The 17,119-nt window shown below is 35.5% G+C and overlaps 1 protein-coding gene across 4 annotated transcripts in view; it reads left to right on the plus strand.

Moving 5' to 3' along the window:
- dock11 (dedicator of cytokinesis 11) overlaps window positions 1–17,119 on the plus strand; it is a 132,143-nt gene that overhangs the window by 70,375 nt on the left and 44,649 nt on the right. For all 4 annotated transcript variants that reach the window (XM_067399681.1, XM_067399683.1, XM_067399682.1 and 1 more), the window contains 11 exons: window positions 2,026–2,139; window positions 2,685–2,745; window positions 2,829–2,917; window positions 3,847–3,961; window positions 7,003–7,069; window positions 7,920–7,967; window positions 8,159–8,301; window positions 9,324–9,439; window positions 9,583–9,720; window positions 9,929–10,111; window positions 14,994–15,107. In XM_067399681.1, the coding sequence (XP_067255782.1) occupies window positions 2,026–2,139; window positions 2,685–2,745; window positions 2,829–2,917; window positions 3,847–3,961; window positions 7,003–7,069; window positions 7,920–7,967; window positions 8,159–8,301; window positions 9,324–9,439; window positions 9,583–9,720; window positions 9,929–10,111; window positions 14,994–15,107 (1,188 nt within the window). The remainder of the gene's footprint in view (window positions 1–2,025; window positions 2,140–2,684; window positions 2,746–2,828; window positions 2,918–3,846; window positions 3,962–7,002; window positions 7,070–7,919; window positions 7,968–8,158; window positions 8,302–9,323; window positions 9,440–9,582; window positions 9,721–9,928; window positions 10,112–14,993; window positions 15,108–17,119) is intronic.

A 17,119-nucleotide genomic window follows, 5' to 3' on the forward strand; every position in this document is an offset into this window, starting at 1 on the left:
CAAAACTTTATTTCAACAATCAAACAAAATGTAAAAATCACTAAAAGACTGTAAGACCCCTACTACAAACATGAAGAAAACATAGAAAAGGAGACCGAGGCTTACCAATGGCAGAAAATCGTTTGGAAGGAGGTCTGGAAATTTGAGTCTGGAAAAGTATGGAATTTTGAAATGGAAAATGTGTAGGAACCCTGCTAATAAAAGGCCTTAAAAAGTCTTAAAATGTCTTAAATTCAGATTTGATAGGTCTTAAATATTTTTCGAAGCATTACCGCAAAAAATTTCTATAGTCTGACAGACCCAATGACTGATCATTGGCCAGAAGATTTTTTTTCTTGCGCGGCATCTGCAGGACAAAGCTCAGCCAAGATGTAGGAATTTCTGATCAGAGCTGTGCACGGATACACATTTTTTTAGCCATTCACAATTCAACATTTATTTGTGGTTGGATTTTGGAGGAGAGGCCTTCTTCTTCTTCTTCGTCAGTCAGACATTGTTTTTGCATGGATGTTTGAAAAAAAGATTTCATATTGCATTATAGCTAGTAAGCCAACATTTTTCATATATTTGTATTTTTTGCTCATAATTTTCAGTGACAGATGTTGTATTTAATTTAGCCTATTTTTCTCTGTGACATTTTTTACTGTGTTGACAGTATCATAAGACAAAAATAACAAAAAAAATTCTTGTATAGCCATTATTTTATTTTATATTTGTTATCCCCAATCATTCTCTCTTTCTTTACAGGAAATTTAAACATGAGGTTCTTGAAATGAGATCTAAATTTAGCAGGATTGGTCAGGTTCGGAAGAAAATCATTCTAAGTGGATAGTGGGTGAACACAGAGTGAATTTTAAGCGGGAGCATTTGGGTGTGGAATAGAACCTAGTGGGAGTCAGTCCTTAAAGGGTTAGTTCACCCAAAAATCTAAATAATGTCATTTATTACTCACCTTCATGTCGTTCTACACCCATAAGACCTTTGTTCATCTTCGGAACACAAATTAAGATATTTTGATTAAATCAGATGGCTCAGTGAGGCCTCTATAGACAGCAATACCATTGAAGATGAAGATCCATAAAGGTACTAAAAACATATTTAAAACAATTCATGTGAGTTCAGTGGTTCTACCTTAATATTATAAAGCGACGAGAATTTTTTTTGTGCACCAAAAAAACTAAATAACAACTTTTCAACAATATAGTGATGGGCTGATTTCAAAACACTACTTCTGAGCTTTAAGAAATCGAATCACAATTACATTGTTAACTACACAGCACAAGCTGATTGGTTCCTGTTGCATCTGCAGCCAATGAGCTTGCTGCTCAACATTTAAATAGTTGGTCAGTGTTTACTGTAGTAGTTTGCTGCACACTTTCAAAGTTCTTCTGAAACCCTCCACCTTCCGGACCCACCTGTATAGATCTGCTACGGGTAATTTCATGTATGCTCTTTATACAGCAGCAAGTATGTCTTACATCTCAATCAGCAACAGCAATAACAGCAGCAACAATAACAGCAGCAGCTATATCAACAATGGCAGCAACAGCAATAATTAGCAGCAGCAGCAATAGCAGCAGAAGTAATAACAGCAGCGGCTACATCAGCAATAGCAGCAACAGCAATATCAGCAGCAGCTATATCAGCATATAGCAATATCAGCAGCAGCAATGACAACAGCAACAGCGTAGCAGATGTATTCCACCAACTACAAATACATTAATATTTTCATATCCATAACCATGCTAAACTCTTTCGAGAGTTGTCATGATTTTCTTCAGTTATTGTGTAATTTATAGCAAGATTATTGTTAAAATAGTTTGCTTCTGCATTATTAAAATCATGGAAGCTTTTGAAAAGTAGATGTTTGTCTTTGAAAGCCCCAGGGCACACACAGAGTAACAATAAAACAAACACTAATGGAAAGTCAATTCTTTAGCTGCAGTCATTGGTAAGTGACTACAATGCCTTCCATTCTTTCTGCTACAATGTGTCATAATCATTAATTTACTATTAATATGACAGAACCAACAGGCCCGCATCTGTCTGCTGTACCTGCCACTGTTTGAACTGCTCTACCAGAACCTGAGTCAGATGAACAGCCCAAGGCAACTCTGTAGAAATGACCTCGGCATGATGGTAAATACGCCTTTCTCGCTTATCTGGGATCAACAATGACTCAGTCTTCATCTGTTCTCTGTCATCAATATATTATGAAATTTGCATTGCTTAATTTGATTGAAACTTCACAAACATCAGTCCAAAAAGATAAGTTTAATTAGCATTAGTTAACATATTTCTTGGTAATGTTAATCAACTTTCATTCAATATCATCTGATACTTTCGAAATGGATATTTTGCATATTGTTATTTTTAGCTTTACAGAATAAGAAGTATTATCTGAATCAGTCAGATAAAATACTGTATATGTGCTGTCTTAGAGTTTACAGATGGACCAGTTATTTTCCTTTGTTTTAGCTGTTTTATCTTGTCACCAGTGTGTGTTGATTGTGGGTGTGTGTGCTGTGTTTCAGTACTGTATTTACAGATTGGGTTTACTTTTACACTGTTGTATAACTCGAGACATGCGAGTGCTACATTTACATTTCATGTCCTAGTGTAAATGTTAACCTTGCAAGTTCGGGAGTTGGATAAGCACTTCCTGTTTTGCCATGCTCTTTTAGTACCGGGATGATTTGTCACTGGAGAGCCGCAGGAGCAGCACTATTGTTGAAAAAGAACCTAGTGAGTATCAAAGTTTTTTGACATCAGAAGTTACAAGTAACAGACACACACACACACACAGTCTGCATTTGTGTGTTTCACAGCCGGTGTCGCCGCCCAGAATGGACATGTTAGGAAAGGGGAGTCCAGAGGCTCTATGTATGGAGATCCTGGCACTCCAGACATCAATGAGGTGAAACAGAGGCAGCCATGATTTCACTACAAATGTCCAGTGTCGGGGAATGTTACTCACCAATTATGTTACATTTGTTACTTTTTTGGGAAACCCAGTAGGTTAATTCTTCCTTTTTACAATTATACTACTGTTCAAAAGTTAGAGAAAGAAATTAAAACTTTTATTCAGCAAGAATGCATGAAATTGATCAAAAGAGGCTGTAAAGAGATTTAGAATATTGCAAAATATTTCTATTTCAAATAAATGCTGTTCTTTTGAACTTTCTATTTATCAAAGAATCATGAAAAATAATAATAATAATAATTTAGTTTCTATAGCAGCACATCAGCATATTAGAATGATCATGAGACACTGAGGAATGATGCTGAAAATTCAGCTTTGCATAACAGGAATTCATTACATTTTAAAGGACATTAAAATGGAAAACAGTTATTTTAAATTGTAATAATATTTCACAATATTACTGTTTTACTGTCCTTTGATCAAATAAATGCAGCCTTAGTGAGCATAAAAAATCTTAACGACTCCAAACTTTTGAACGGCCATGCATAATATATATTACATTTTATAATTTACTTAAAAAACAACATATTTGCTGTGCGTGCCATGATATAATACTTTTTTAAGCATAAATCATACTCATAACTGCTTCAATTCATACATCTCTTAAATATACCCATTTTTCTACAGTGTGTGGAAGGGACAGAGTTGCATTTACATTTGTCAGTTAATAATTTAAATAACATGCGTTAATAAAAAGTTAATGTGGCTATTATGATATAAATTTAATAAGTAGTACATTACTCATTACATGAAAAAATGAATCAATATGCGTAACATTACCCCAACACTGCAGGTTACCTTAGTTACATTACAAATATAATGAATCATTTTTAATGTTTTTTTTTTCCCCCACTTCTGCTCAGTTACACAGGCGCGGCTCCACTATGAGCACTGGACCCGCCGCTGGCCGTTTGGGGCAGTATGAGGTCAGAGGACTGCTTCTGTGTTACCTGCACATTGTAAGAACTTTGTCAGATGGTAAGCACACTTAAGGCTTTTGTTAGCATCATAAAACATCACCAGAATTATAGTCATGATTGTAGGCTTATTTTCAGATCAGCTTTAAAGGGTTAGTTCACCCAAAAATAAATATTCTGTCATTAAATACTCACCCTCATGTCGGGGGTTCTCCAAAAAAAAAAGGACCATATAGGTTGTTTTTCAAGCACCTTATTACGACCTATATTTACGTTTTAAAGTCATGCGCCCTCTAGCTGGCGTAAAAATAATGACACTTTCGTGTTACGTCTGTCGTCATGAAATGACGTTACCACTCAAAATGCGTGTTCCTTTAAATGCAATGGGTCTCATTCATGAAACATTCGTAAATATACGAGTAAATATGCGAGTGATTTGCGCGTAAAGAGCCCTTCCCGAAAACTCTTCTCCTGATTCACAAATACTTCGTAAACGTCAGAAGTGATAGTGAAATGTGTGTGTGTGTTAATGAATTCCAATCAGTCGTAAATGGGACGCGCGTGCATGCTCATTCTCAATTACCATAAATCCCGCCTATTAAATCCGACTGACAACTATATATGGGCATCATCTTATGACACCAAACAAAGGATTTTGGCCATTTTATAGGATTTTATAGGAAATTTTGGCCCTTTTATTGTTAATTTCCATAACAATTAAGGGGCCATTAGTTTGCCCAGCCCTATCGAAATCAATTAATTATTTGATTAAAGTGCTCCGTTTGCAGATGCTATTACTGGCTCTCACAATAAAAGTAAAAAGAAAAAACGTATGTAATTACTATATATAATATTTTTTCAAAATGCTGTGTAATGTACCTTATTAAGGTGAATTAAAATGCAGGCTTATTAATGAGCAAAACATTCAGATGTTAAATGCACTATTTACGCGTGGCTGGGAGCAGGTGTAGATTTCTTTCGTACCAACTAACATTTGGAAAATACGAACATTTTAATGAATCCGAAAATTTACGCCAGAACCACTTTACACAAAAATTCGTTCTGCTTGTGCTTCATGAATGAGACCCAATGTGTGGACTTTTTACACCATTTGTCCTATTTCCATTTAGCAAAACTCATTTTTTTATTAACGACTACACCCACCCCACCCCTAAACCTACCCTTAGTGAAGTACCCTTATAGTGTACATGCATTCCCTGGGATCAAACCTATGATCGCATGATCACATGATTGCATATTGTTATGTATTGCAAAGTTCTGCAAATTGAGCTACGTGAAACCCGAAATATGAAGCAGATAATAGGGAACAGTGCATTAAAATGAAAGTGTCCTGTTGTCGATAGGGGCACAACTTCAGCAAACGCTCCTATGGGTCATATTTCATGAATTAAAATGAAAGTGTCCTGTTGTCGATAGGGGCGCAACTTTAGTAAACGCTGGGTCGTATTTCAGTGAAGGGACAAACGACCTATATAGGCGTATTGGTTGGAGATCTTGTTCATCTTCGGAAAACAAATGAAGATATTTTTGATAAAATCCGATGGCTCAGTGAGGCCTGCATTGACAGCAACATAATTAACACTTTCAGATGCCCATACAGCTACTAAAGACATTTAAAACAGTTCATGCGACTACTGTGGTTCAACCATAAAGTTATGAAGTAACAAGAATACTTTTTGTGTGACAAAAAAACTAAATAATGACTTTATTCAACAATATCAAGTTATGGGCGATTTCAAAACACCACTTCGTGAAGCTTCGTGGTTCGGAGCATGTATCAAACTGCCAAAGTCACATGATTTCAGTAAAAGAGGCTTTGTTAGTGTTTCGTAATTTCGTAGCTCTGTAGATTTTTATGGCATTGCTGTCGAAGAATATTAGCTAGCAAACTGGATTTAATTATTGTGTATTAGAGTTAATGAAAGTTATCATGAGCATTGTAATGTTTAAAGCGGATGTCATAACAAATGTCATTTTAAAACGAGTGGTTGAATCATAAATCCATAAGATCCCATCTTCATGCTGTGGAAAAACAAGACAGAAGACGGAACACAACGGTGCACAGTGCTGAAAAGGGGTGGGGCTACATATAAATAATCCAAAAATACAAATAAATTTAGACTAGAACAGGGCAGGTTGCTGTACCCAAATGTAACACGTGAACTATGGGTTGCAGCTGTTGTCGATCTTCAAATGACAGCTGAGTAAATTCTATGGAAATCTGTTGAATGTTCGTTGGAGCTCCGTGGGTGCAGATTTCAACTTTCCTCTTATGACAGATAAAGCTTATTCCAGGGTTTATCAGTCCTCATCTCAGGTTCTTCTGGCACCTCACAGTTAAGATGTTTCCCACGTCTGTTTGTCGGCTCATTTGCAGAGTGACGCTTGACCTAAGTTGGGTGTGTCACCTACACCCATGTGGTGAGGCACCTAAAACATGCGAGAACAAATGAGAAACTGATTTAAACAAGTTGGTGCCTGGTCTTAGATCCATGATTTCCACGGTCATAGAAAACCTGGAATTGTGAATATGTTTTTCCTAACATTTCTCTGCTCTAAAATAGCCTTCACAACATCAGCTAGATATTGTGAGTTCCTGTTTAGAGTAAAATTTGCTCACAATTGACCATCACTTCTTATTTGAGACATTATTGTGCATATATTATTAATATACTAGTACATAAATTATTAATTTGAGTTGCACTTTATTTTACAGTACTTGCACAAGTGTACTTAAGGTTAGTTTTAGGGGTAGGTTCAGGGTTAGTACCTAGTTATTGCCCAGTTATTGTAATAACTATAATAGTACATAGTATGTACATAGTGAACAGGACTGTAAAATAAAGTGCTACCAAAGTTTGTAATCTGAAATCCATCCCAATAAACACTATGAAAAAAAAAAAACTCATCTAGGAATGAGTGGAAAGGACATGCAAAATTAATTGGTCAAAGAGCGTGGGAACCTTGTGTGTCCGTTGACTGGGTTTCCTGAAACTCTTGAGAATGACATTGCAATAGGAAGAGTTGAGCTGTGTTACGTTAATGTTTGTTAATGTTACGTTGCTCACTGTTTTTCTGTAGACACTCTGATGGCATACTGGTCGAAAGTCAATCCACAAGACATCATGAACTTCCTCAGTCTGCTCGAGTGAGTGATATACTAACTTTGTCATCCAGTGTGGTCCTGACCAATGTTGATCTAATCATTCATCTGTATCTCAATCTTGTGTTCCTACACATTCAGATGGTAAATCGTACAAGATGAGTCAGTACGATTTTTTTAATGTTTTTGAAAGAAGTCTCTTATGATCAACAATTTATTTGATCAAAAATACAGTAAAATAGTCAAAATTACAATTTTACAATTTATAATTACGGGTTTTTTATTTTGAAATATTTTAAATTATAATTTATTCCTGTGATGTGAAAGCTGAATTTTTAGCATCATTACTCCAGTCTTCAGTGTCACATGATTGTTCAGAAATCATTCTAATATGCTGATTTGCTGCTATACAAACATCTTATTTTTATCATCAAAACAACTGTGCTGCTTAATATTTCACTGCTAAATACAACTATTGAGGTGTTCCACCATGTTTCTCACTGACACGCCCCCAACTCGTAAAGATCGGGGCTTAAAGAAAATCCCGAGCTTCCCACTTTGTGGTGTTCATGTTTGTTCAACAGGTAAATACGATCTTTCCGACAAAAAAAAAAGAAAAAGACTGCATAAGAATACAGTTTTCACAAATTCCCACTTTAGGGCACCTTGTGTCACAATTTTGAAGATGTGAAATCCAGCTTGTGTAGCTGGAAGCAACTGTATACTTGCAGAATATTTCAGGTCTTATTCTGGGTTTCTAGCCTTAAAAATTGTTTGAGAAAATAAAATTCTGTTGCCAGAAAGTAATTCAAGAGCCAGAAATATGTTAATTTGTCTCTTTGTGTTTATCTAGGTTTCTATCATTAGACTAATTTTCTGTCTTCTCTGATTGTAGGATCTGCATCAGCCAGTTCCGCTACATGGGCAAGCGAAACATCAGTCGGTATGCTTAAGAGTTAACCACATTCAGATCACCCATATTTACATGAACCACAACTATAACTTCATGCTGTCTGCTATCTTGTCATCAAAGTCAGATCTTTACATTTCATTCAGGGTCCTGTGTTTTTAAGCAGCAGTATTAAGATTAGCACTGTTGTGAACAGTACATCTTTGTCTGTTTATGACATTTAGGAGTCAGGAACCCTGGGTGTCGAAACTCTTCACCCCTGACAGGAAGTCTCAGACCATGCCGGTTCTGCGTGGCCGAGGAAGTCTTATGCAAGCAAAGCTGCAACAGTTCAGCACTATGGATACCTCATTCACTCTGAACATGGGTAATCTGTGTACTCCTGAAGATTTATACCCTTCATTCTGTGAAAAATCCCATTTTGCTAAGGGATATTCAGGCTTTTCTGCTCCTATAATGCTCTATTGTGATTTTTTTTTAATAGCATCCATTAAAAAATATTGCCTTATATACACAATAGTTCAAAATAGTTTGGGGTCAGCAAAAGTTTTTGAATAAAAGCAGTTTTTTAAAATATAAAAGATTCCTAATTTTGGTTTAAACTTCTTCAGCAGATTATCAATGTGTACATAAAAAGCTATTTTTTTGTCTAACCATATACCTAAATCTGTATAAGATCTAACTCTTGCAGTGGTTGTACTATCAAAAGTTGATATATTACCACATCCTTTTTTTTTAAGTTTCAACTGTGTCAGTGAATGTTGTATAACGTTAAATGCATGATGTAAGTTCAGTAGAGCTTGATTTAAAGATGATGCTACAGTATAAATGATTGTGTCGTCAGCACACACGTGTATATTAGCGGAATCCACTCCAAAGCCTAAATCATTAATAAAAATAGAAAAAACAAAAGGGGAGCTAAAATGGATCCTTGAGGAACTCCTTTTTTACTTGATGGAAAGGGGAACTATAGTTTTCTAAACATACACTTTGAGTGCGCTCAAAAAAATAGTTTTCAAAACATTTTTTGATCAGTTTAATTCATCCTTGCTGACTAAACTGTTAATTAAAAAAAAAAAAAAATTACAGACCCCAAACTTTTGATCATTAGTTATTATATATCACTGAAATGCCAAAAAGCATAAGTTAGTTTATGAGAAAGTATATTAAAATAAAAAAATGACACACTACAGCTGAATTCACTACCATAGTAAACTGAGGCCTTTCATCTCTCTTTACTTATAACATAAATCATTGTTTGTTTGTTTTGTTTTTCTTGAATCTAGTCTTATAAGTACAAAATGAACAAGAAAACTACAGAATTCATTGAGTGAAGCCAGTTGTTTTCATTTTGCATCTAATTTGTAATTGTGGAATCTTGTATTTCAGTTGGAGGACACACAGAAGCAGAGACCAACCACCAGTCTTTGCTTGAGGGGAATATGTCGACAGAAGCCTGCCTTACCGTGCTGGATGTCCTCTCACTCTTCACTCAGAGCTTCAAGGTAATCACCATTCCAAACATTCCAACATTTTTTTTTTTACTTGGATAAGTCTTCTAGAGTTCATAATGAAGCTAAAGATTCAGTTCTAAATAGATAGATTGATTCTTCCATAAACTGATAATGTGATTAACGGGTCCTGACAGAATCAGCTGCTTGACAGTGATGGTCACAATGCTCTGATGTCAAAGGTCTTTGACACATACCTCACTTTACTAAAAGTCGGACAATCAGAAACAGCAATCAAACACATCTTTGCCTCTCTGCGAGCCTTTATCATCAAGGTGAGATCAATATGTTTTCTGTATAACACAAAAGATGCAAAAGGTTCAAAGTATGACTTTGAATAATCAATGACAGAAATTATTATTTTGGGTGTAGTGAAGTTTTAAATAATGACCAGAACCTTTGAATACAACAACATGAGATGTTTTCAAGATGTTCCAGAATTTGAACATTGATGCGTTTGTGTCTTGATTATGTATATTTTAGTTCCAGGTTCCCCTTTTCAAGGGCCGCGTAACGCTGTGCGGTTCGCTGTGTTACGAAGTCTTGAAGTGCTGTATGTCTAAATTAAGTGTCCTACGTGGGGAGGCATCTGCCCTTCTTTACTTACTCATGAAGAACAATTTTGAGTACACCAAGAGGAAAAGCTTCCTGCGCATGCACTTGCAGGTACATAATGAACCTTTCAGGCAACTGTACACACATGAGCATTTGATTAGTCACCAAACTAATCTAAGGAGACTAATCTTTCTGGTCAATGGGCTTGTCTTTGTTTTGTTTGATTTTATTATTTTCCAAGTATAACACGCACAAGCCTAGCTATGTGTTTTATTTGGAAAGCAATTGTGCTCACCAAATCTCATGACCGTTCACATCATTCTGTTCTTTGTTTATGTTGGACATTGTGAATCTCATCATACTGCAGTGGTGTATAAAGTGCTCGAAAACCATTCTTGAGTAAAAGTAAAGATATCTTACCAGAAAATGACTTTAGTAGAAGTTAGTTACTGTTTAGAATGTTACTTGACTAAAAGTTTTGAAGTATGTGATATTTTTTTGTACTTAAGTACGAAAAGTATTTTTTTATATTAAACATACTTAAAGGTACAATATGTAAAATTTTTGCAGTAAAATATCCAAAAACCACTAGACTAGTGTTATATATTTTGTCCAGCTGATTATTAACAATATCTCTAATGTTTTCAACTACTTGTAAATCATGAGAAAATTCCCATTGTAAACGGTGACACGGGGCAGTGCAGTCGCCTGTCAATGACGTCAGTTACCTTTGTTACCGCCTTTACTGACGTAGAAACCACATGACAACAGTGCCGTGGACAAAAGCGGAAGTAGAGTTAACGTCCAGCAAACCACTAGCTTGCTTCAAGCAGTGCCTTATTTACTTCTTGCACGCTTTATGGTGGATTGTGTTACTTATTTATGGAACATAACTACTTTTTACCATCTGCCGCTGGTTCTGTCGACAAGGACAGCTCCCGTAAACTCATGACCGGAAAAGCGGAAGCGGCGTCGGCGGCTGTCATAATAAAAGTCCCGCTGCTCGTGAGGCGTGTGTTGATCAATCGCTTCAGCTCCCGCAACACTCGGTCCTGCTCTGCTTCATACTACAGTAACGTTAATAATCGCATCCACAAACATGAGTTCTTCCAGACTCCAATCCCTATTCTTTTGCACCGTCCATTGAGATGGAGACCACATGTCCCAAGTTTCCGCTCTAAAACTTGGCGTCATCAAACTACGCCTTTGTTTTGAATAGGCTTCTAGCGACCTCTAGCGGAAAAAAATATCACAAATTGTACCTTTAAGTATTGAGAGTTAAAGTACAAGTAAATGTACAAGTAAATGAGAGTTAAAGTACAAGTAAATGTAAAATACAAAAGGAGCGAAAAAATTATTAAAAATGGTTCTATACAGTTTGAGCAGCAAGATTGTGTTCAGTTTTAACTCTTTCTTACATTTTGTTTCTTTGAATTAAAAAAAATGGCTAAATGTTTATTGTAATTTTTAAATATAAAAATACTAATATATTAATTATACATAGATCGTCCATGTTAATTCGTAGTGCATTATAACTAATATAAGAGAAAACTTTAAAATGTTAAAATGTAAATGTTTTATTAACCTTATTTAATGTTACAAATGGACTCTTATTGTAAAGTGTTACCATTTCATATAAATCCAAACAGTCATGCTTAATGTATTATATGTAAACTTTAACACATTATTTGCCTCTTATTTTAGAAAACTTGAAGATTATCTAATCAAAATATGTGTTACAGTGATGTTACATCAAATATGTGTTACAGATAAAAAAATAACTGAAATCGAATATATTTCTGATTTATGTTTCTGATGAGGAAGGATACAGTTTAAATATGCAACTTCACTGGATAAGGAATGCATAACAGCAAAGAAATGGATATAAACTAATGCAAATGAATGGTAACAATCGTAACATTAAACAGTTGGTGTTTTTGTCACATCGTTTTGACCGCTTGAGGTACTGCTAATTTTAGCATCCTCTCAGCCTCAACGGCAAACATACTACTGTTCTCCACTAATGCAGCAATAATGATATGAAAACATGTACTGTAGTGTACACTGTATAACATACCGTTATATTGTCCGTTTTAAATCCGTTTCTGAAGTTTCACGCTCTGTGCAGCGTGCAGCCTCACGTCACATGTCAAAACAAACTCTACGAGGCATCGGTGTTAGTTTTTATTTCACCTCTAGATGCTGCTCTCGTATTATATAATGACAGTGCACTCTTCTCAGCCGCTCCAGCAATGGACGCTACTCGGAAAATGAAATCAACCGCGGTTGTGCGAGCACTTGTTTGCAGTCTGTGTTCTTCCGACTTTATTTTGTAGTAAGTAACGAAAATGCTTTGGGAACTGTACTGTAATAAAGTTCCCAAAGCTGTAACCTAATGCATAAAATATGGAGTGGTTACTGCATGGTTGCACATTTGAAGGGGTGATTCATGAGCTTTCACCATTGGGTCCTTGAGTGAGACACTTAAAATGGCGGTTGCAAGATCATAACTCATTAACTGTTTTTGCTGCAAAACTTTACCAACATTTTAAGTGGAAAAAAAAAAAAAAAAAAATTGCATGTTACGATCCATTTCACTCTAGGCTGCTTAAGGGTGATTGACATAAGTACATTGTCAATACTAGATCTTGACCAAAAATTGATGCGCCTCTTGATGGAAATAAATGTTGTTGTGATATTTTTCCATCAAGAGGTGCATCAATTTTCCTACAAAGGGAAAAGTTATAGTCGTATTAACATTAAGTGTGTAGGTTTTCTAATTAGCCACTTCTGAGATATTTTCTTCATCCCAATTCGCCCACTTATACTATGAGCTAAAAGTATGTACTCTTTTTGTGAAAAAAAAGTACATACTTTTAAAGGTGCTAAAGAGGATGTTTTGTTTTATGCATTTTTGCAATATTACTTGAAACTGTCTTTACTAACTGATAAAAGACTATTTATTAGGTGCACTGAAAGGAATAATATTAATATACATCATCTGTGCACGAGGTAGGGCCTTAAAAACATCAGCCAATCGTTTACGCGTAAACGATTGGCCCTCCGGCTTGTAAATCACTGCCGTGACGTTCCTTATGAGAGACGTGCGCGGCTGCGCGCTCCAGTAACTTTCCGCACTCTACAGGCGCTGCATGCAATGTTTTTGTCAGGAGACAGGAGTAACAACTGCAGATTATGAGTTACCTGCGGTGAGTCCGACATGTTCGTGTTCCAATACTCGTGCACGACTTTTGGAGGCGTTCCCTCTAAATGAGCTGTGAAGGAGGGGGGTTGTTCTTACGCATGCGCTCATTTCAAAAACTCAGTAACAGTCTTTGGTTTCTCAGTCGACGAAAAGATCCTCTTTAGCACCTTTAAGTGTGTAGCAGAACATTTGGCAAGTTTTGGGACATCAAGTGTATCTTTAATGAACCGCTCTGTCAGTTAGTTATGTGCGTCCTGTCACCATTTAAACTGCCCTGTCAATCATCTTGTCACAGTTAACATCCTTCATATTTAATTTAATTTAAATTTCTACTATATTGAAGAAAAATGTAGTGTAACGCTTTATTTTTACAGTGTCCTTGTTACATGTTACACGTTAAGCTTAGATGTGATGTCACAAAACATTTCTGTGTACCTAAAACTACTTGAGACAGTCTGAATGTCTTATAATGTGCTCTTATCAAAAGCATAAAAGGTGCTTAAGCATGCTATAGACTAATTATAGTGTAATAAAACTTCATGGTGCCAGTTAGACAGGTCAAGCCACATTCACTTGTTGTTTTCTTCAGCTGAATTCCACTCTCTCACACATGCCTTAAGACAGCTGCACTAATTAAACTTAATGTTAATGATACTTTTTTTTATTTATACTATACATTTCAACTGTATCCTCATTAATGATGAACAATAAAAACAGCTTCTCATTTGTTAGCATATTTTGCCTATCTACAAAGTACTATTTTTTTGGTTACACTTTCACTCTGTGAATACATGCACGCACGCACACACGCGCACACACACACACACACGTTTAGGTTTTGGTTCCTTGTGGGGACATTGGCGTAAATTCCATAGGCGTAATGCATTTTATACTGTACAAACTGTACATTCTATCCCCCTACCCCACCCCTACCCCTAAACCTAACCATCACAGGAAACTGGGCATACCTTTACTTTCTCACAAAATCATCTTTTAGTATGTTTATTAATCCATTTTCCTTGTGGGGACACAATCTGTGTCCCCACAATGTGGTCGAACTCAGATTTATATTACATCGTGGGGACATTTGGTCCCCACAATGTAATATAAACAAAAACACACACACACTCTCTCAAACACACTCTCACACACACAAATGTGTGTAAATATATATACATATATATATATATATATATACAGCTATGGAAAAAATTAAGAGACCACTCCAAGTTCAGAAATCAATGTTAAGTGGTCTCTTAATTTTTTCCATAGCTGTATATATATATGTATATATATGTATATATATATATATATATATATAAGTATGTGTGTATATAATGTATATGTATGTATATATATATATGTATATGTATATATATATATGTATATGTATATGTATATATATATATGTATATGTATATATATATATATGTATATGTATATATATATATATATATATGTGTATATATATATATATATGTATATGTGTATATATATATATATGTATATGTATATATATATATATGTATATGTATATATATATGTGTGTAAATATACATATAGGTAAATGGTTTCTTTCATTCATTTAAAACCTATGCATGTATATATACTTGCGTGTGTGCGTGTCACTTTTCATTAATTTAAAACATAATTTCATTCATATTTTTTGAAAGTCTGAGTCAGGCACAATGGTAAAGCAATCCCTGAGACATATGCCTTTTTTGGGTGACCCAGGAATGTTTCTAAAATATTGTGTTGATATTTTGTCTGTTCCTTTCTGACTATTAGATCATCATTGCTGTGAGCCAGCTTATCGCTGATGTGGCGGTAACCGGCAGCTCACGTTTCCAGGAGTCACTGTCCATCATCAACAACTTTGCCAACAGTGATAAAGTCATGAAGGTAAAGTAGAGTTTGCAAACTTTAATCATTTGTCAAACTACCTCATAAATTATTTTCATTAAGGGGCCGCTCACGTGTGCTTCATTTGTGGGTGGGACAAGTGGGACATGTCCCCAACACTTTTTGATACCCATTGAAATCAAAGTATCTCCAGTCTACGGAGTCCTTGAAAGGGTGATGAAAAAGAAAAATGAGATGGGAGGGAAAATTATATGTTAAATCATTTTGCATTCTCAAGCAAATATATTGCGTTCCCCTGAGAAACTTTGCGTTTGCTTGTGTTTCTCGAGGGAACGCACCGTTTCTAGGGGGGAGTGCAGAACTTTCTGTGAACACAAGGGGCATTGAAATGTATTTTTTCCTCCCATCTCATATTATTTCCCACTACCATGGGGCTCCATACCGGTCCATCATTCTTCAGAATTTAATTTATATATGTAACATGAACCTCATGTATAAACTTTGGCATAAACCTTGTCATTTATCTGTATACATAAAAAATAAATGACATGAACATGTGCGTGCCACCTGCATAATGGCTGACTTTGCGTACTCCCTCTTTTACTGGTGTGATCAAAGTGATGAATTAAAGAGAATACTATACATTTGCACACAAAAAAATGGAGTTGATCAAAAAATTACATTATTTATCCAGAAGTTAAAAAATTATATTAATGGAACACCACTTTTTTGAAAATAGGCTAATTTCCCAACTCCCCTAGAGTTAGTTTTACCGTTTTCGAATCCATTCAGTTGATCTCCGGGTCTGGCGGTACCACTTTTAGCATAGCTTAGCATAGTTCATTGAATCTGATTAGACCGTTAGCATCTCACCCAAAAATGACCAAAGAGTTTTGATATTTTTCCTATTTAAAACTTGACTATTCTGTAGTTAAATCGTGTACAAAGACTGATGAAAAATGAAAAGTTGCAATTTTCTAGGCTGATATGGCTAGGAACTATACTCTCATTCTAGTGTAATAATCAAGGAACAAGCAGGGGGTCACAGGCGCTGCATAATATCATTTTATTATATTAATTTAATATGTTTATTATAATATTGCGCCTGCTACACCCATGGTACAGCAGCAAAGTTCCTTGATTATTTTGCCAGAATGAGAGTATAGTTCCTAGCAACATCGGCAAAGAAAATCGCAATCGAAAAAAATCAAAACTCTTTGATCATTTTTGAGCGAGATGCTAAAGGTCTAATCGGATTCAATGAACTATGCTAAGCTATGCTAAAACTGGTACTGCCAGACCCGGAGATTGACCGAATGGATTAAAAAATGGTAAAACTCAACTGTTTAACTCTAGGGGAGTTGAAAAATGAGCCTATTTTCAAAAAAAGTGGAGTGTTCCTTTAATTTAAGCAGTAAATAGAAATATCAGCCACTTTTGTAACACTTTTTCTCTGACATGATTCATTTTAATGTTTTAAAGGTGCCCTAGATTCAAAAATTGAATTTACCTTGGCATAGTTAAATAACAAGAGTTCAGTACATGGAAATGACATACAGTGAATCTCAAACTCCATTGTTTCCTCCTTCTTATGTAAGTCTCATTTGTTTAAAAGACCTCCGAAGAACAGGCGAATCTCAACATAACACCGACTGTTACGTAACAGTCGGGGTGTACGCCCCCAATATTTGTATATGCCAGCCCATGTTCCCAACATTATGAAAGGCATTAGACAAAGGCAGCCAGTATTAATGTCTGGATCTGTGCACAGACAAGGTAAGCAAGCAAGAACAACAGCGAAAAATGGCAGATGGAGCAATTATAACTGACATGATCCATGATAACATGATATTTGTTAGTGATATTTGTAAATTGTCTTTCTAAATGTTGCATGTTGCTAATGTACTGTTAAATGTGGTTAAAGTTACCATCGTTTCTTACTGTATTCACGGAGACGAGCCGTTGTTATTTTCATTATTAAACACTTGCAGTCTGTATAATGCATAAACACAACTTCATTCTTTATAAATCTCTCCAACAGTGTGTAATGT

This window comes from Chanodichthys erythropterus, chromosome 11 (genome assembly GCF_024489055.1).
Source record: "Chanodichthys erythropterus isolate Z2021 chromosome 11, ASM2448905v1, whole genome shotgun sequence".
NCBI lineage: Eukaryota > Metazoa > Chordata > Actinopteri > Cypriniformes > Xenocyprididae > Chanodichthys > Chanodichthys erythropterus.